The sequence below is a fragment of the Schistocerca gregaria genome, chromosome 7 (genome assembly GCF_023897955.1).
Source record: "Schistocerca gregaria isolate iqSchGreg1 chromosome 7, iqSchGreg1.2, whole genome shotgun sequence".
Classification (NCBI taxonomy): domain Eukaryota; kingdom Metazoa; phylum Arthropoda; class Insecta; order Orthoptera; family Acrididae; genus Schistocerca; species Schistocerca gregaria.
Genome location: NC_064926.1, coordinates 28,651,118 through 28,671,973, shown reverse-complemented (window position 1 = coordinate 28,671,973; position 20,856 = coordinate 28,651,118). Strand labels below are relative to the sequence as shown.

Sequence of the window (20,856 nt, the reverse complement as noted above, 5' to 3'; positions counted from 1 at the left end):
TAAATAAAAAATTTAAATGAGTTTCAACGTGACAAGGAGGACTATTCCCTTGTGAGCACTGCTGATTTCAGTGCCTAGAGAATGAGACCATGGCAACTGACCAACTGGAGGAGACATTTGGAACTTCCTAATTCTAGAGAATAAAGGTGAGCAAAAAATAAAACATACATGTATGCAATAAGAAAATAAGGTGTAAAATTCGATTCTGGATTATTGTGGCATAAAAAGTAAAGCAGCTAACAACCACATGGCTGGTTTAAATATTGCTGTCCTCTTGTGAGGATTATGCAGCTGGAGGTTGCATGGTCTTATGTTCTTCCGATCTCAGAAGCACATTTCCCAGCCATTTATATGGGGCTTATGAGTTTCATGCGAATTTTGAACTGTGATTCAACTTGAAAGTTTTTCAGTACTCACAACATACTAAAGCCGCAATTAATACTCAGTGAAAGTAACATTTATGACGTGAGAATTAAATATCAACATGGCATGGAAAATAATAGAAGAGCACACATGTTGCCAATGTAAAGATTAAGAAAACTCTTTTTTTTCTTCAAATTAATGATGATGTAAATAAAATAGAAAGAAACTTCCACATGGAAAAAAATATATTAAAAACAAAGATTCCAAGACCTACCAAGCGGGAAAGCGCCGGTAGATAACCTACACTGTGACGCTTTCTATGTGGGAATGGCCAGCAACAAACTGTCCATTCGCATGAATGGACACAGGCACACAGTGTTTGTTGGTAATGAGGATCACCCTGTGGCTAAACATGCCTTGGTGCACAGCCAGGACATCTTGGCACAGTGTTACACCGTCCGGGTTATCTGGATACTTCCCACCAACACCAACCTATCTGAACTCCGGAGATGGGAACTCGCCCTTCAGTATATCCTCTCTTCTTGATATCCACCAGGCCTCAACCTCTGCTAATTTCAAGTTGCCGACGCTCATACCTCACCTGTCTTTCAACAACTTCTTTGCCTCTGTACTTCCGCCTTGACTGACATCTCTGCCCGAACTCTCTGCCTATACAAATGTCTGCTTGTGTCTGTGTATGTGCGGATGGATATGTGTGTGTGTGTGTGCGAGTGTACACCTGTCCTTTTTTCCCCCTAAGGGAAGTCTTTCTGCTCCTGGGATTGAAATGACTCCTTACCCTCTCCCTTAAAACCCTTATCCTTTCGTCTTTTCCTCTCCTTCCCTCTTTCCTGAAGAAGTAACTGCCAGTTGTGAAAGCTAGAAATTCTGTGTGTGTGTTTGTGTGTTTTATTTATTGTGCCTATCTACCGGCGCTCTCCCCCTTGGTAAGTCTTGGAATCTTTGTTTTTAATATCTTTTTTTCTTTTAATTTTATATAAAAATTAATCTCTTTTCTAGCTGAATGCTTTTCAAACAACATTTTCTGGGAAACAACTGATTTGAGACTGTCTAAACAACTTGTTGCCAGGGGTAAGGAATATACCAGTATGGTCTATCAGTTTGTGTTATATACCAGCTCATAGGATTGAAGTTCCTAAGCAACTGGAATAAAATCAGAGAAGTGCCAAATGCATATGAATACCAGAAAAGCAATGCAGATTTGATACCCCGGTCAGGGAAAAACATTAGTGATCTCATAATGATTAAATCTAATCACATAACTAATTTTCTCTTTATCGTACATTCATTTGCATAAAAATAATTAACTACCTAATCACTAGCCATAATTACTGACAATGTAATTTCACAGTATGATTATTGGGAAGACGAAATTATCAATTTTATACTTCTGCTAAAAGGGGAGAAGTATTTTTTTAACAAAACTGCCTCAGTGTTGTATTTTTTACATAACTTTTACATTTTACCAGCTAATAATCTTCTGAGTTTGTTCTACATGGCTATACACCTTAAAAAATGACTCACTTCGTTTGATAGTTGTAACATTGTATTATAAACAGAAGCAAACAAAAAAATGATGCTCACTGAAGAATATGTCCATAGATTCTGCTATATCTCTCGCAATGCCTGTGGCTTAGAGAAATCTTGGACAATATAGATCAGAAAATGTAGGTGCCTGAAATGATAAATCAAGCCTGTTTAACACAAACAACATACTGCTGTCCCTCTCTCCTGGACAACTACTGGTTCAGACCACTCTCCACACTTGCAGCTGGGTGAAAATATTAATGTGACAATTATAACATTTCAGAAGTGTAATAGAAACCACTAAAAATGCTGTAGCTTCTTTCTGGAACTGGTTTTTTCTATGGCTACTTCGTGCTGTTTGTCTATTCAGAAGTCATCTTGTTCAATTGTCAACAAGTATGAAAATTGGTAGATTGAAAACTTGGTCTTGAAGCATATATTTTTCACAAACATACTGAGATGGTAATACTTACCTCTGAACTTCTTCCACATATCTGCAAAGACTTTCTTAAAATCAGATATGTAGACTTGTTGTGATTTTTAACAACAGTACACCAAGCACATACTTATCAAGAGGAAAAGCAGGTAGTTTACTCTTCCATGTAGTGTAGTGATTACAAGGGAATAGGAGGACACATCAAATTTTGGCATTTAAAATTATTATGTAAAAGTGCTAAGGATTTCACACAACTGATTTCATGCACATGCTTGAAAATTCTATAAAAGTAAAATATCAGTACTACTATAAATTATAATTTTTGGTAACAAATGACATACAAAGATAACTATTTAATTAAATCTAACTTTAATTTTCATGCTAGAAGCGTTACTATTTACACTATAAATGAAGTGGACAATGAATTTCTAGTAGCATGGAAATTACTATAAATGCAAATACATGCATATTTAATAAATGAAAGCTGTTTGTATATTAACATGCAATGTAAGCAGCACAATTTTGTATGTTAATATTAAAACAACAGTTGTAAGCAACAGTGCAATAAAAATCATGAAACAACTGAAATAATATGTATTTACAAATGCAAACTCCAACCTTAACATCCAAAGCAATGTATCAAACACTTTGAAAATACTTGCACAACAAAATAAAAGTAAAATAAACCACAACACAACATGTAAAAACATAGAAATTATTTGTAAAGATGAGAGACTACTTCCAATTTGTCACCTACCAACTTAATTTTTTTTGTTCTTTGTTCCATTTTCAGTCATGAATGGTGGCCAAACATGTGTCATGGATCAAAATTATTGTATGTAAAACAAAAATACAAAATGGAATATTATGTAAAAACACAATTTCAATCTGCCAGGAAGTTTTTAAAAAATACAGCTCCCATTGTACTATCAAGATTCTTTGTCTCCTATATACCTTTGGTATATTATGATCTGACAGCTAACACTTAAAATTTGAGAAGTTAGTAGTCAGAGACAAAACTGCACAATAACAAGAAAATTGTCAGAGGAAACAGTGTGAGATATTATAATTAGACAGGAACAAGTGGACGGTGCATGTTACTGGAAATGACATACGGGGGAAACTGATAGATAGAGGACATAAATATGAATACTTTGGTAAGAGACTGGGTGGAGCAATTATCAAATATGTATGTGCCTCACTTTTGTACAGCTGCTCACAGCCTCAAAAAAGCAGAAGTAACAACTGCAGAGAAACAAAAAAAAAAAAAAAAAAAAACAAAAAAACAAATACAACTGTTTGCTGAATACTGAATGTCAGGGGGATTTTGTGAAGGTTACAAACATTGTTTTTGCAAGGAGATATGCGTGCAGCACAATAAGTGTATGCATTAAAGACTGATCATGCATGTTAGGAGAGGAAAAGAAAGATTTAGATAAAGTTATTTTCTGCATATTGCCAACTGATTAAAATTTTTTGTAATAAGAATGCTAAATCTTCATTCATTACTGTGAACATTTCAGCTAATATGTTAACAGACTTGTGACTGTGAGAGTGAATACCACTAAAAGTTTGTTAATTGTGCAGCTTAAAAAGACTGTCCACTAATCTGTACGTTTGACTGTTTAACTGAAATGAGAATGTAAAATGCACATTTTACATTCATTTCAGGTTACATATAATAAAACTACAATGGCATAAAAACTGTATATGCATTTTCACATGTGTATTAATGTGTACTGTAGCTACCAGGCCTGTAAGTTTAATGAATGCATGTAACATGCTAACTTTGTAAGGATTGTTTTCTACAAGCCAACAGGAAACAATACAAAGTATGTCAAATGTGTAAAGTTAAACTTCTGTCTACAGTTATATCACCTAACCAGAACTAAGCTAAATGCATTTCAGTATTTCTAAGCCCAAAATGGGCATTATCCTCAAAAGAGAACATAAAAACATGTAAAAACATTAACATCTAAAAGTGGTTTTGGTTCTCTCTTGAAGAAAACATTTTAGGGGTACCAATTTCTTATGAGGTTTTCCCCTTTTTGCTTTCTTCTGTGACCTCCATGTAGCTTCATAAAACCACATTCACAGAAACATTTAAGTTATTATTGTGAGAACGCTGTTTACAATATTCCATTTCATTAAATATCTTTTCATGCATGTAAAGAGACCAAAGGTAATAATACATATAATTCTGTCTGATAAAGAGATAAATGGAAATAAAATTTGCACTTAAGTGTGGTCCAAAGCACAAACATACTAAGAACAATACTGGGAAAGTAGTCTTCATTCACACAGAAAAATTCTGTATCTTGCTCAGTTATTAGTGAGGGATGCAGAGACAGATGTTCAATACTGCTGCTGAATAACGCCCAAGTAGTGTGAACATAATTTCAATTTGACATAATAACAACAATGACATTCAAATCTCCTGACTGATTACTACAAAGTTCTACTTATGAGTGTGTTTTGTAATGATAGTCAAACACAACAACTGACAACAGTGCAACAAACAATTCTTAGAATTCCACCTGCACAATATCATTTGAAATTATAATACTGATACCCTCCTCATATCCAGTTAAGATGGGCAGAGATACTACCAAAAATCCCAAATTTATGATTAACTTGTGTGCAAGTTTTAAATGATATTTTAAGAAGAGTGTGTCCCACAGCTCACACATATTTGAAGAATATCAAAAAACTTGCTGATAAAATTTCATTATTGAGCAACCAGTTTCATCATCAGATCCACAAAAACATACTAGATGATAACATAATGGTATCAAATAATAAAATCCCTGAATTTGTCACTGTTGTCAGATAGTAGAAAATAACACTGTCAATCACAAAAATGTGTACAACAGTGTATTCATTCACATTATATTAAACATCAGTAGTATAATATGGATTAACTATTTGACAACAATGATGAATTCATGGATTTTATTATATGATGCCACTGATTTTGTCACCTAGTAAGGTGGTATAAATGTTTTTGTGAACTTGATGATGGTCTATGGACTGAAACTGGTTGATCAGTAAACACATTCTACCAGCAGCTCTTGACAGTAAATCATACTGTCTACTAAATGATACTAACTCATGCCAACAAAATTTCATTGTGGCTGCAAATCACTGAAGTGTCACTGAAATTATCTTCACAAATTTCAAAGCTATTGTATTAAATGTGAATGAAGGACTATCTGTGATATTGGTCTCATGAATTTCTTATTCTAATATACAATACAGAATAAAATAATAAAAAATGCAACAACTTACCTGTAGCCAATTGATGTGTAGTATGCAGACACATATAACAGCAGGGGCACTTTATTAAGTTGAATGCTGTCACTCCTTGTACATGATCTCTCTCTCTCTCTCTCTCTCTCTCTCTCTCTCTCTCTCTCTCTCTCTCTCTCTCTCTCTCTTGCTCCCTCCACACACACACACACACACACACACACAGAGAGAGAGAGAGAGACATAGAAGGCTGCAATAACCTGTCACTGCAATGTGATAACACCATCATTGCAACAACAAGTGGCTGGAGCTGTCTGTGTGTTATGTATGTTAATTTGTAAACTTAAACTACAAAATGAATGGCTGCTTGAAAGTTAGTAAAGCTTTCCCCTGCTGTTTACTTGTATCTCTGCACCCTGAAACAATCAGCTACAGGTGAGTGGTTGTTTATTATTTCCAATCCTGAATTTACATTATTGTAATAAAAACTAAAATAATACCTACATCTGGGGCAAAGGACATTAAAGCAATGACAATGAAATGCATTTAGGTAGTTCTGCCTGATTATATCCTTAAATGTTCCCACAGACATGTGAATGAAGTAAGCATCTAAGACAGAAAACTGTTTGCTGCAATTACACATATGCCTAAGGAAGCTGGCAAAGCTACATTTTCAACAGAGAACAACACCTGAAGATTTATATACAGAAGACTAGTAAGAAAAAGAAAGGCAGAGAATATGGAGGCTGTAGGTGAGAAGTGTCTATTTGTGAAACTTATCAGTGAGGCATATGTTGCTATAGAAGGGTGAGACTGTAAATCCTTAGGATATAATTTTTTTTTCTAAAGGAAGAAGAGTGCAGGTTCCATGACTTTGGGGGTTTGCTTTCACTTTCAATTTTTTTAATGGTTGCATTATTTTTGTTTCATGTTGTGGCCGTGATACCTGTGATAGCGATCTTGCAAGACCATTTGGATGTTCCCTCTAATACCATTTCTTCGGCCTGTTCGATTGAATCAATGTGTGTGTCAGGATCCACTGAAAAGGTGTTTCTGTGGAAATATAAAAATACACACCAAAGAACAAAACCACATCAATACAAAAATGAAGAAATGAAAGTAAATGAACTGACAATCCGGGCATCTGGAAAGCATAACAAGAGGAAACGTGGCACTGCAAGGGACAGTGAGCATTCAGCTGAAATAGTAGTCTGGAATTAAAATGACTGAGCTAAAATGTTCTAATTTTATTATATGCTTGTGCAAAAAAAATGTTCTTCATGAGCATGTAATCTGTCTAATGATCTTGCTGTCTCTCATGCAGGATAAGGACAGCAAAAGATGCTAATATCTGTTCCCAGAATATTGCTAATGGAAATATGTTGTATTTGGATCACAATAGCATCTTCCAGTAATAGAACAGTCATTTTAATTCCTAACATAAAGAGACTAGGGCAAACACACATTCCACATCATGGGGGAGAAATGCACAGTGGGTAAGGATATGACAAAACAGCATCTTGCTTTCCCTTTCTGAACAGCAGCTGCTTTGCTTTAATGTAATAGGAAGAATTGCTCAGCACTATAAGTATATAAAATCTTATTTGCAGCAGTGTGAAATTATGATACCTGCAAATATCTCGTGGCATGATAACCTAGGTAAGGGAGATAGCAATCAATCTCATCTCTACGCACTTCTTATGCAAATTCTAATGACAGGAGGAATAAAATTAACTGTCAATGCAAGCCGCATCAAAAATTGTTTTTATTGTTCTGTTAAACAAGAAGGCCTGCTTTGAGATATCTTTACCCAGGGTAGATGCAGGTGTCTTGGGAAGAAAAGGCAAAAGGGAAGCATAAATGAAGGCAGCACAGTAGTCTGTCATAACAACAAACCTGTTATGGCTATTTTTGCTGACCACTTGCTGGTACCATCTAATACGGACTGTTTCACAGCTTTCATGTGCCCAATGTGACTTTTTTCTTCAACTCCAAATACAGCCCTGTGATAGTACATAAGCAAAAAATAACAGAAAGAAGATTCTATTGAAAACTGATGTTTTCCTCTGCCTAGTAGGAAACCAAATTATCCATTGCAGTCTTATGGATGATGATATATTGTTAACATTTTTATGCTGACAGTTTGTTAAATTATCTAAAAATTGATTCACACTGTGACTTAAAATCTCATTTCAGTTTGCACTATATAACATTCAGCAAGACTGCTAAAAGCATAAAATATTTCTAATATTCTATTGTATGACTATTCATTTTATTTTATTTTCATGTTATTGTACTACAAAATACTAAAATATACATAGAACAAGAAGCCTTCTAAAACAATTATAGTGTTCTCAGTATTTCAGTAAGTTCACTGCACAAGGTTTAAATACAAGAAGTTTTTAAAAACAGGATATGTGTGAATATGGGAATTACTGAAACAGACAACAGCCATTGACAAGCCTGTTGTGCAGAATAATTACATTCCAAATTCTGTTCAAATTACTATATGTTTATCTCTCATTAACACAATAATACACTTATTACATGTTAACCATATGTTGTTACTGATATTACTGTTACTCATATGGTAAAGGAAAGTCCTTACTGGAATATAAATAATGGAAAGAGTACAAGTAACAATTCAATGAACAATTGAGGTGCTGAGTCATCGATAAGCACATGAAGAAGACTGAAAATGTTGCTATCTTTCAGAGAAAACCTTCTTCAGAGCTATAGAGTATACATATACACACCCACCTGCATAGCTACATTGTCCCAGCACAACACAGTCAGCTAGGACATTGTAGCTGTGCGGGCATATGAGTGTATTTATGTAGGCTACTCTATAGCTCTGAAGAAATATTTTTCCAAAAGCTACCAACATTCTCTGTTAATGATGGCCTTCTGGGTGTTTTGCTAAGTTGTTTAAATTTTATGCATAATATTTCAACAACCAACCCAATTGTTGAGATATTGTAGATAAAATGGAAACAACAACTTGAAAGAACACCCGGAAGTACACTATTAATTATTCATGCCATGTAAACCTAAGAGAGAACACTAAGTCTTTTTCATGTATCTATCAGTAAGTCAGTACCTCAATCATTAAGCGATTTGTCACCCTTACTCCTTCCATAACTTATTTTCATTCCCACGTGGAATGTTTCCCTCTATTATATTCTTATTATTCATTTAGTCATACACCACAGACTGAAGTAATGACAAAAAAAATGACTATCATCTCAATTTTACATGGCGATTATCTGTATTACTAGTACATATTTTTTCTGCTTACCTTCTATTTGTTTCCATTCTATGCTAGTCTTGCTTCCCTGACAAATTATAAAACCAAATTTTTACAATTCTGCATTTTTCTTTAACATTATTTAAAGCTTTTGCTTATGAAAAGTTGTGAGGCAGAACTGCTGGCTAGTCAAGTGTGATTATAAATAAAGTTACAGTTCCAAAACACTACAAAAAAGAACCACTGCTCAGAATTATGTCAAAAAATTTGAAGAGAATATTATTGAAGAAGTGGGGAAACGATATGGAGGAAAAAGTTAGCAAAAATGAAACACTAGATGGTACTGAAAGCGGCAAAACATACAAAATAAAAGATGTGGGGTACATGGCTGTTCCTCAGTTTGGACCTAAGACAGTTGGCATGACTGTCTCAATGCAGAATCACACACTACTGGTAAAGCTCTTTTACAAGAATGGTAACACTGTGTCAGTAGCTCTGTAGTCGTTCAACACACTCAGAGGTATGAAAAAAGGCATTTGTCCGATGTCTGCCAAGTGTCTGGAGTGTTGTCACAGCAATGTAGAAAGGGAATTGTCTCAACTTTGGACATGCCTGTGAACATGGTGTGTTAAATGCTATGAATATCTTGTACTGCTATCCACACAAAATTACCCATGTTAAGGAGTTGCTTCATGTGGACCTGCCACTAAGAAAAATGTTTGTTCTAGAATTTGATGTTCACACAGGAGTGGCAACGAATAGCCATGGAACGTTCTACAGACAGATGAAGCCATTTCCATCTCCAAGTACATATCAGTACACAGAATTATAGAATATGGGCAATGGAAAATCTGCTTGCATATCAATCGGTACCACTCCATCCTGTGAAGTTAACAGTGTTGTGTGGGTTGATGGTATCATTTATTGTAGCACCCATCTTTTTAAGGAGATAGCTCCTGCAGAAACTGTTACCTGTACTGTCACTGGTAAATAATAAGTCTTTTGCACATCAATATCATTTCAACCATCCAACAGCATTGATCTACAGTTGGCATCATTTTTATGCAAGATGGCACACCTCTGTACACCGCACAGCCAGTGAAGCAGCTGCTGCATCATAATTTTGTAAATGCTAGAATTTTTCTACAGACTGAGTGTCCAGATCACCTAATCTTAATCAACATGACATCTGGCTGTCATGTTATCTGAATGATGCTGTCTTCAATGCTCTGATTGCAAACATTCCTGAACGGTAAGGCATGCATTGCACTATGCATTCTTAATATGACCCCTGAGACACACAGATCTGTTGCAGAATATGCTGTTTCTCAATTTCAACTTGTGGCAGGAAACAGCAGACAGCATACTGAACATGTCTTACACCAACTGCATGACAAGCTTGGCTGTCGAAATCACCTGATCTTAATCCATGTGACCTCTGGCTGTGGGATTATCTGAAAGATGCTGTGTTCAGTGCTCCAATTGCAAATTGAAGGCAAGCATTGTGCAATGCATTCTGAATACGATCTGTGAGACACACCAATCTGATGTGGAACATGCTGTTTCTCAATTTCAACTTGTGGTAAGAAACAGTGGACAGCATACTGAACATGTCTTGTGACAGTTGCACAACAATTGAAAACCGATTTCATTGATGCTTTTTATGCTGTTTTTGGCCTCAAAAAAATGAATACCTGATGTCATTGTTGCCTCCTATGCAGTTTTTGGCCTCAAGACAATTAAAAATCATTTTTGCACTTCTGATGTGGTATGACCTTAACATGGTGGATAGGCTTACCTAACTAACAGTGCCACAATTGTTCAATGCCACACTTGTGAGGTCATGCACATCGCACCGTACTGTTGGTTTAATGTGTAACTCACACTGCAAGTGTTGTACTGTAATTCAACTGTCATTTATAGCTGAATCCACTTACTTTATGACGCTTACAGTGCCATCTATTGGGAAAATTTTCATTCCCCCCCCCCTCCTCCCCCCCTCCAGTAGCAATTTCCTCTTCTTTGATATCATTCTAAGCAGTGGTTGTTTTTAGAGTGTTTTGAAGCAGGAACTGTAATTATAATCATCCTGTACATACAGGAGGCGGACAAAAATATGGAAACACCAAAAACAAAACACATCACCATGCCTATCATAGTATAGAAAAACCGTTGCCATACAAAGAAAAATCTTCCTTTTATCTCAGAATGGATGAGCACAGTTCCTCTACAGTTTTCAAGGGAATCTTATACCATGCTTTCTACAAAAACAGAGCAAGCTCACACAACAGTGATGAAGGTGGATAGCGATCATGAAATGAAGGTGGATAGTGATCATGTACCCTTCTCTCCAAAGTAGACCATAAAGGTTAAATAATGCTGTGATCTGTTGACTGTAGTGGCCAGGGAAGAAGCAACAATTCATCCTGTTGTTCACAAAATGAGTCCTGGATGATGCAAGAAGTGTCAATAAAGCCCATGTTGCCTTGAAATACACCATCATCACTGGGGAACAACTACTGCACTGGGGATGGACCTAATCAGCCAAAATGGTCATTTAATCCTTGGTAGTAATGGATCCTGGCACAGTACCCATGAGGCTCATGGAGTACCATGATATGGCTGCCCAAATCATCACCAAACCCCCACCATGTTTCATTCTTGGGGCATAAACTTGACCACAAGTAGGAAACCATTTGATGTTTCAGCTTACCCCGCAATTCCATGATTATGGAGCTCCCACCGTGTTGTTTTAGTGCAGACATTCCAATTCAAAAATAACAGTGAAATGCATAGCTACAAAAACGGAAGACGGGATGATCTTTACTATTCTGGATTAAATATGACTTTGGCATAGAAAGGGGTGAATTATGGTGCCACATAAATCCTTTGTCATTTGCCAAATAGCATTAAAAGTCTGACAGATAGCCAAGCAACATTTATTTCTGAATGGATACTCTTTCTACTCAGTAGATGAATATATAGATTTGAAGTAGTATAAAAAAAATTAATTACTTATTTTGTGTAAAGAAAACTTATGTTAAGGAGACATGTTCCATATCATTATGAAATGCTGTATTCGTGATCTATGGAACAAGTATTTATATAATACAGTGTAATGTAACATGGTTCATTAGTGCTACATTCAATTTTGTACTGAATTTTGCAGGTGTTGTCCTCTTGTTTTTCATCACTCTCTGTCAGTGTCACTCAACACACAATTTTGTCTGTGTTGTGACTTAGTGGATGATGCTTTTTTCTCTCTCTCCATATACTGTCTAGATCTTTGAAGTAGTGCCTCTCAAAACACCAAATACTTTGGCTACCTTAGTCATGGAAGCTTCACTATACAAACACTGAAAGTTTGTCCATTTTCAAATTCACTTAGCTTCACCATCACACACTCTCAGCTACACAGGGCACTGTCCTGACAATGGCTGACACTTGCAATGTATTGAGGACATTGCACAGGTGCCTTCTATGGTTGAACACAACAGCGCAACCAGCTGACTTGGCTAACATCTGCATTTATCTTCACGCCAGTATTTCTCATGGTGTTTCCATATTCCTGTGCAATCCTTGTGCCTTTGGGAGAATAAATACTAAATACTGCTGATTAATATATATAAAAGTATACACACTATGTAAGATTTCAGAACTATTAGTTACTTCCTCAGGAAGGAGAGAGCAATAAACTGGAGGAGGTTGAAATGGAAGGGTAGGTCACTCAGATTCAAAGATGATAGTGATTCACATGTTGTGAGGATAATGAAAGGCAATGGGAAAGAGTGGAAGGAGGGGAACATGGATGCAAAAATGAAAGCAGTAAAGAAATAATGAGACATAATAAATAAGAAATTAAAAAAAAAGATTGTAATAATGAACCTGAACTGGAAATATTGCATCGAAAACCAATACCAATTCACAACTAACAGAGTGAGCATCAATCCTTTCCTTGAATAGTTCCAACCCATGTTGCAAAGGGAACCTCCTCCTTGTCCCCAAAATTATCCTCCCTGCCATTCAGGGAACACTCACTTAAATCCTTCATGAAAAACTTTACTCAATCTGTCCTGAGCTATTTGTGACCCGAAGGCAGACTGCTCTATCATTATCTTCCCTATGGACAAAGGATCCAATAGTGTGATGTTCGACTGTGAAGAATGTGTGGCAGACTGGCATCATCAGCTCTCTGACAACTTCACTTACAAGATTGTTCCTAATGATTCAATTCCTTCCATCAAAAATGAGATGTAGAAAATCCTTAAAGCAATAGCCCCCCCAGTCTATCCACTTAAAAATATACACAAAATAACCATCCCGGCCATCCTGTTGTAACTAATTTCAAAGTGCTGCCAATCACACTTTAGCCCTGGTTTAGCTGCACTTCCAATCCATCACTCTGGTGCTCCCATCCTGCAAAAAGACACCAACCACTTCTTGAAATATCTCATATCCATTCCCATCCCTCTTCCAGCTGGAATCCTCCTCATCAGTACTCCTGAGACCTCAATTAACATTAAAATCCTATTCACATGTGGCCTCTCAGCCTTTTCCAATGGCCACCAACAGTCTTTTTAAAAGCATGTTTATTGTCACTTTCAGAAACTTCAGTATATCCTATAATTATATCATCTTTGCAGGTCAGTCCTACAAACAAATCAGGAAAACACTTTGGGAACCAGGCTAGCCCCATTTTACTGGTATTCCAATTTTTTTTATGGGCTGCATGGAAGAAACGTTTCTCTTGATCCAGATGCTGGGCCTCCTGGCTTGGCATAGTTTTATTTACAACATTTTTTTGGTCCAGACTCATGATGCAGAAGAGCTCTTCCACTTCCTACAACACCTCGACCCTTTTCCCAACTCAAATTCATCTGGTCATTTTTAAAATTTTCAGAAACTTTCCCTGACACTTCACCTCACTAAAACCATGGAAATTTTTTATCAACCAGCTTGTGTCTGCTGCATTTTCTTTCATATAGAAATGACCACCATTAAACTGGCTGACCACATAAATGAACTTAAAAGCTTGAAGACAACGATTTCCAAGTTGCTGAGTGCGTTCTTCAGCATGAACTAAAGGACCCTGAGTGTCTACTATAACACATGGGTCATTTGGAACCATCAATTTTAGTTTCCCTGAACTCCATCATGGGAACTTGCCTTCCATCACATTCTCACATCCCAACACTCTCCTAGACATAATCTTCATTAGAACATCTTGCTACCTTCCCCCCCCCCTCCCCCCCCCCTCCAACACACACATACACTTGTAATGCATTTTTGTTTTCTTCCCTCCATTTTTCCTCATTTTCCGCTTTCCTAGCCTTATTTACACTATACATTGGTCTTTTGCTAACCCATCTTTACTTCTCACTCTGTCTTTATCTTTTATGAACAGAAGTGCTTGACAAAGTGCTCTCTTTGTCCTCTTATTCTCTCTGACTCCCCCTTAATCTCTGGCTGGCCCTCATCTCCACAAGACATGGATCATTCTTTCCTTGGGGCTTGAGTGACCTGCCATTCCTTCTTAACCTTCCCCATCCTAACCAGCTCTCTTTCCTGAGAAAGGAGTTAATAGTTCTGAAACAAAGGATAGTGAGTGTATTTTTATATGCAGCTATTGGCAGTACTATATATTTTATATCCTGAAGGTAATCACTGGTTAACAACTCTTTTTTTTAAATTTTTCCTGTTTTCTTAAGTGAATTTTCCTTCAGATACAATTAACAACTTAGTTCTCATTCATCCAACCAACAAATATGCATTAAGAAGTTTTGTAGCTAGCCACATACATTCAAATATATTGAACAATTATCTTTAATAAAAAACTCTTAAATATAGTTCTGTCTTAAGTAATTCTTATTTCACTTGTATAACCCATTCTGTCCTTCTGCATGTTCCTCCCAGATGTGCGTGTAAGACTGTGTATCTGTTTAAGGAAAGTTTATCATTATTGTAGTTTAATGAATAGCAGATCATTCTCTGCACTTTTCTTATTTGTTAACATATTTTGACACTCATTTTTCATTCTCATCGTTTTTTTTTTTTTTTTCCAATTTACTGTGTTACTAATTTTGTTTTTATAAGAATCTAATTTACCGTAACACTTTGTTATAGTTTTAAATTATCTTTAGTTATATAATGACACTAAACAATGAGTTGGATGTGAGGAAACTAGAGGTATCACATATTCAATTAATATTATTCAAGAAATTCTTTCATCCCATCATGTTAAGAAAGCTTTAGATAATATGAACCGTGGTGTTTCACAAACTTTTAAATGGTAAACTGTCAAATAAATGCTACATAGGTAAGTCTGTTGAAGCACAGTGGCAACAACTTCCCATTGCACATAACAAAGGTAAATGTTAAAGTTTCAAACTGTGCATGAGTGTGTGTTGCCACCCAAGCACCTGTCGTTTTGACAGTGATAGCACTAGCAGGTAATTAGTAAGAACAACACACATCTGACTCATTCTGAGAGGGGCATTAAGGGTATATTCTCAGTTAGTAGGCTACTGAACAGAGTGAACGAAGTATTTCAGGATGACAATTTTAGTATACTCAATGGAAACAGCCATAAAAGGGGTACTTGGAGTTATTTTAGTGAGACTAGGCTCTGATAGCCATTGGTATAAGAAATGTTGGTGTACATAGTTCAGAGGTGTTATAGGGTGCATACAGGGACAAGGATCACTCCAAGATTTACCAATTAAAACATACACTTTTTCCCTTGTGAAAATACACTTTTTCCATGTTAATTGATAGTATACTTCCCCTTGGCACTGTAGAACTTATCAATCCTCTGAATGGTTAAGGTTTTATATATTGGTGTAGAACTTCCCACCACTTTATAAAACGAAACAAAAACAAACAAACAAAAGACAGTTTGGAAAGACCTTTGACATGCAGCAACATGTACACTGCATATTTTTGTATTATGAAATAGTAACTTTGAATTCCACAAAACACAGCATGTCAGTTTCCAAAGCACTAAATTCAAGAATGAGATTTTCACTCTGCAGCGGAGTGTGCGCTGATATGAAACTTCCTGGCAGATTAAAACTGTGTGCCCAACCGAGACTCGAACTCGGGACCTTTGCCTTTCGCGGGCAAGTGCTCTACCAACTGAGCTACCGAAGCACGACTCATGTCCGGTACTCACAGCTTTACTTCTGCCAGTATCCGTCTCCTACCTTCCAAACTTTACAGAAGCTCTTCTGCGAAACTTGCAGAACTAGCACTCCTGAAAGAAAGGATACTGCGGAGATATGGCTTAGCCACAGCCTGGGGGATGTTTCCAGAATGAGATTTTCACTCTGCAGCGGAGTGTGCGCTGATATGAAACTTCCTGGCAGATTAAAACTGTGTGCCCGACCGAGACTCGAACTCGGGACCTTTGCCTTTCGCGGGCAAGTGCTCTACCAACTGAGCTACCGAAGCACGACTCACGTCCGGTACTCACAGCTTTACTTCTGCCAGTATCCGTCTCCTACCTTCCAAACTTTACAGAAGCTCTTCTGCGAACCTTGCAGAACTAGCACTCCTGAAAGAAAGGATACTGCGGAGACATGGCTTAGCCACAGCCTGGGGGATGTTTCCAGAATGAGATTTTCACTCTGCAGCGGAGTGTGCGCTGATATGAAACTTCCTGGCAGATTAAAACTGTGTGCCCGACCGAGACTCGAACTCGGGACCTTTGCCTTTCGCGGGCAAGTGCTCTACCAACTGAGCTACCGAAGCACGACTCACGTCCGGTACTCACAGCTTTACTTCTGCCAGTATCCGTCTCCTACCTTCCAAACTTTACAGAAGCTCTTCTGCGAACCTTGCAGAACTAGCACTCCTGAAAGAAAGGATACTGCGGAGACATGGCTTAGCCACAGCCTGGGGGATGTTTCCAGAATGAGATTTTCACTCTGCAGCGGAGTGTGCGCTGATATGAAACTTCCTGGCAGATTAAAACTGTGTGCCCGACCGAGACTCGAACTCGGGACCTTTGCCTTTCGCGGGCAAGTGCTCTACCAACTGAGCTACCGAAGCACGACTCACGTCCGGTACTCACAGCTTTACTTCTGCCAGTATCCGTCTCCTACCTTCCAAACTTTACAGAAGCTCTTCTGCGAACCTTGCAGAACTAGCACTCCTGAAAGAAAGGATACTGCGGAGACATGGCTTAGCCACAGCCTGGGGGATGTTTCCAGAATGAGATTTTCACTCTGCAGCGGAGTGTGCGCTGATATGAAACTTCCTGGCAGATTAAAACTGTTCTCGGTCGGGCACACAGTTTTAATCTGCCAGGAAGTTTCATATCAGCGCACACTCCGCTGCAGAGTGAAAATCTCATTCTGGAAACATCCCCCAGGCTGTGGCTAAGCCATGTCTCCGCAGTATCCTTTCTTTCAGGAGTGCTAGTTCTGCAAGGTTCGCAGAAGAGCTTCTGTAAAGTTTGGAAGGTAGGAGACGGATACTGGCAGAAGTAAAGCTGTGAGTACCGGACGTGAGTCGTGCTTCGGTAGCTCAGTTGGTAGAGCACTTGCCCGCGAAAGGCAAAGGTCCCGAGTTCGAGTCTCGGTCGGGCACACAGTTTTAATCTGCCAGGAAGTTTCATATCAGCGCACACTCCGCTGCAGAGTGAAAATCTCATTCTGGAAACATCCCCCAGGCTGTGGCTAAGCCATGTCTCCGCAGTATCCTTTCTTTCAGGAGTGCTAGTTCTGCAAGGTTCGCAGAAGAGCTTCTGTAAAGTTTGGAAGGTAGGAGACGGATACTGGCAGAAGTAAAGCTGTGAGTACCGGACGTGAGTCGTGCTTCGGTAGCTCAGTTGGTAGAGCACTTGCCCGCGAAAGGCAAAGGTCCCGAGTTCGAGTCTCGGTCGGGCACACAGTTTTAATCTGCCAGGAAGTTTCATATCAGCGCACACTCCGCTGCAGAGTGAAAATCTCATTCTGGAAACATCCCCCAGGCTGTGGCTAAGCCATGTCTCCGCAGTATCCTTTCTTTCAGGAGTGCTAGTTCTGCAAGGTTCGCAGAAGAGCTTCTGTAAAGTTTGGAAGGTAGGAGACGGATACTGGCAGAAGTAAAGCTGTGAGTACCGGACGTGAGTCGTGCTTCGGTAGCTCAGTTGGTAGAGCACTTGCCCGCGAAAGGCAAAGGTCCCGAGTTCGAGTCTCGGTCGGGCACACAGTTTTAATCTGCCAGGAAGTTTCATATCAGCGCACACTCCGCTGCAGAGTGAAAATCTCATTCTGGAAACATCCCCCAGGCTGTGGCTAAGCCATGTCTCCGCAGTATCCTTTCTTTCAGGAGTGCTAGTTCTGCAAGGTTCGCAGAAGAGCTTCTGTAAAGTTTGGAAGGTAGGAGACGGATACTGGCAGAAGTAAAGCTGTGAGTACCGGACGTGAGTCGTGCTTCGGTAGCTCAGTTGGTAGAGCACTTGCCCGCGAAAGGCAAAGGTCCCGAGTTCGAGTCTCGGTCGGGCACACAGTTTTAATCTGCCAGGAAGTTTCACTAAATTCAAGATTGTGGTTCCCTGTGTGAGGCAATCACAGCCATGTTATGTGATCTCATCAGCCGTTGACTACAGATATTAAGAGCATAGGACACATGATGGAGTCAGCCAATAAAAACATCAATGTTAAGCAGCATGAACACACAAATAGTAAAAGTTAATGGTTTAAATTAATAAACATAGTACAGCTAAAAGAAATGCTCAGCTTTTATGTATAACATTGGTTGTTTTTTGAGTGTATTACATTTTAATATAGGTCACACAAAGGTGCAAGTAAAATTTTAAATAATGAAAGTCAGTATGGTTTTCAGGATGTGAATTTTCTAGGAGTACCAGGACTGTATTTTCTCGAGTTTGGTTCTTTATTAATGCGTAATGCCATACATGCCAGAAGAGCCAATAATGTGGAATGAAACACTTTGTTTCAAAAAAAATTGATTGCCTCAGTGGAAATGATTAATAAAAGCCAAATTTCTTCGGCAACAACATAAATAATTTTATAGTTCTGCAAGGTGATTAATGCTTGTCACCCAAAAATGAGGAAATAAAATAAAATCCAAAAACTGAACTAAGAACATATTTTAGCCTTTCGTAATTATGTGAATGTCTTAATTCATTTGGTAGATCCTGACTTCAGAAATCTGTTTTGTTCTCATTAGATTAGATTAGATTAGATTAATACTTGTTCCATAGATCATGAATACGACACTTTGTAATAATGTGGAATGTGACAGGTTAATGAAAGATGTCTGTACAAGATATTACATTACACAAAATATTGCATGACACTAATGCTTATGTTAGTTCTTTTACCTCCCTTAATTTATATCTAAAAATTCAGCCAATGAGTAGAAGGAGTTGTCATCTAGAAATTCTTTTAATTTATTTTTAAATGTTGGTTGACTATCTGTCAGGCTTTTGATGCTGTTTGGTAGGTGACCAAAGACTTTTGTGGCAGCATAATTTACCCCCTTCTGTGCCAAAGCCACATGAGAGCTTGAAACAAAGAGGAAACAGCAATGCCACTAAATGTAAACATGGATCACATGTAGACTACCCCCTCCCCATAACAACTCATGACTGTTCTGTGCCTGAGCAATTCTGGCAGCTTGAGCACACCAGAAAAATTTTCCTGGGTAGCTTCTGGCTGCTTGTCGCTACTGGTGATATAGATAACAGCCGCACTTCCAGTAGCCATAAACTGAAGAATATACTGCTCATATGTGACTCAGCTTCACATGCGCCTGAGCCCACTGGCAACAGCTGAAACCAATGTAATGTACACAATTGTGACATCATGCTCACTGGAAGCAGTTAGCGGTTATGAAGTATTGCATAGCGTTGTTCCTTAAGCCTTTGACACACAACACATTTTGCAGGTGGCAGATGCTTATGTGAGCACCGCATTTTGTTACTGTAAATGGTGCATTTGCTTTGCAACTTAGATTTCATTTTTTTCTCTCTCTCTTTTATGCTTTGTTCCTACAGTATTATTCTGTAGTAGCACGAAACAGTGATTTTTTATTCAGGGTAGCGTTTCTTACACGTCAATTTTTTTTAAAAAAAAATCAACTGAAAATTAAAGCACTGAAAAATTCCTGGAATTGTACTAACAAGTTCCTGGGTCTTTCAGAGTTTTCTCCCAAATGAAAAAAATTCCCAGAATGTTCCAAGTTTCCCCAGGGCATATACATCCTGTGGTAGTAGTTTTGCCCTCTTAGAAGATTACATGAAGAAATACATTAAAAGTGGGTTGACAAAAGAACAGACATCGAACAATTATCAGTTCAAAATCATACATGAGAAAGGACTCAACATGGAGAAAAAGAGGACTTTTGGGATCCAATGATTCCTCATATTGTAATGAGGCAACATATGCATGAAGATTTTTTCACTTTACATTTTTGGCTTTCACACAAATTAGTTCGAATATCTGCTGAATGACATAGTATTTGGGTCCCTATCAACAAATTTGTAAAGTGCAAAACATTTGTGTATTGACTGACATCATAAGTGCTGAAGAAATATATGTTTATGTACCAAAACAAAATAAAATAGACAAAAAAAATAATATTTACCCCAAATCTGAACCATTTCTATGAAATGAAATGGTATAAAGAACAGTATGATGCAAGACTGAGAACAAGATTAATGTAGGGATGGCCTAGTGCACTGTCTAGCTTATTTGGGGGAAAAGAAACTATTTTGGATGATGAGAGTAGGATTTTCAGTATGACATTCCTTATCTCAGGGCAGGACACGATGTAATCACAGGCCTTGTAAAGGATGTAGTTGTCTTTCAAGGCCTAGGTGATATTATGTGATATGAGAAGTAGTAGCCAGTGACTACTTTGCAGCAGCAATGGGTTTATTGATTTCAAAGAGTGAGATAGAACCGAAAATTGTTTCTGGACTAGCTGCACAGTTGAGTCTCTGACAAGGAAATTCATATATCTGGTATCTCCAAATTCTCACTTTGTATGTGATGTGCCCACA

At 37.9% G+C, this 20,856-nt stretch overlaps 1 protein-coding gene across 1 annotated transcript in view; it reads right to left on the bottom strand.

Moving 5' to 3' along the window:
- Nucleotides 1–20,856, bottom strand: part of LOC126281764 (protein unc-13 homolog C-like) — a 1,053,980-nt gene that overhangs the window by 341,691 nt on the left and 691,433 nt on the right. The window contains exon 13 of the mRNA XM_049980962.1: nt 7,493–7,599. Coding sequence (XP_049836919.1) covers nt 7,493–7,599 — 107 coding nt within the window. The remainder of the gene's footprint in view (nt 1–7,492; nt 7,600–20,856) is intronic.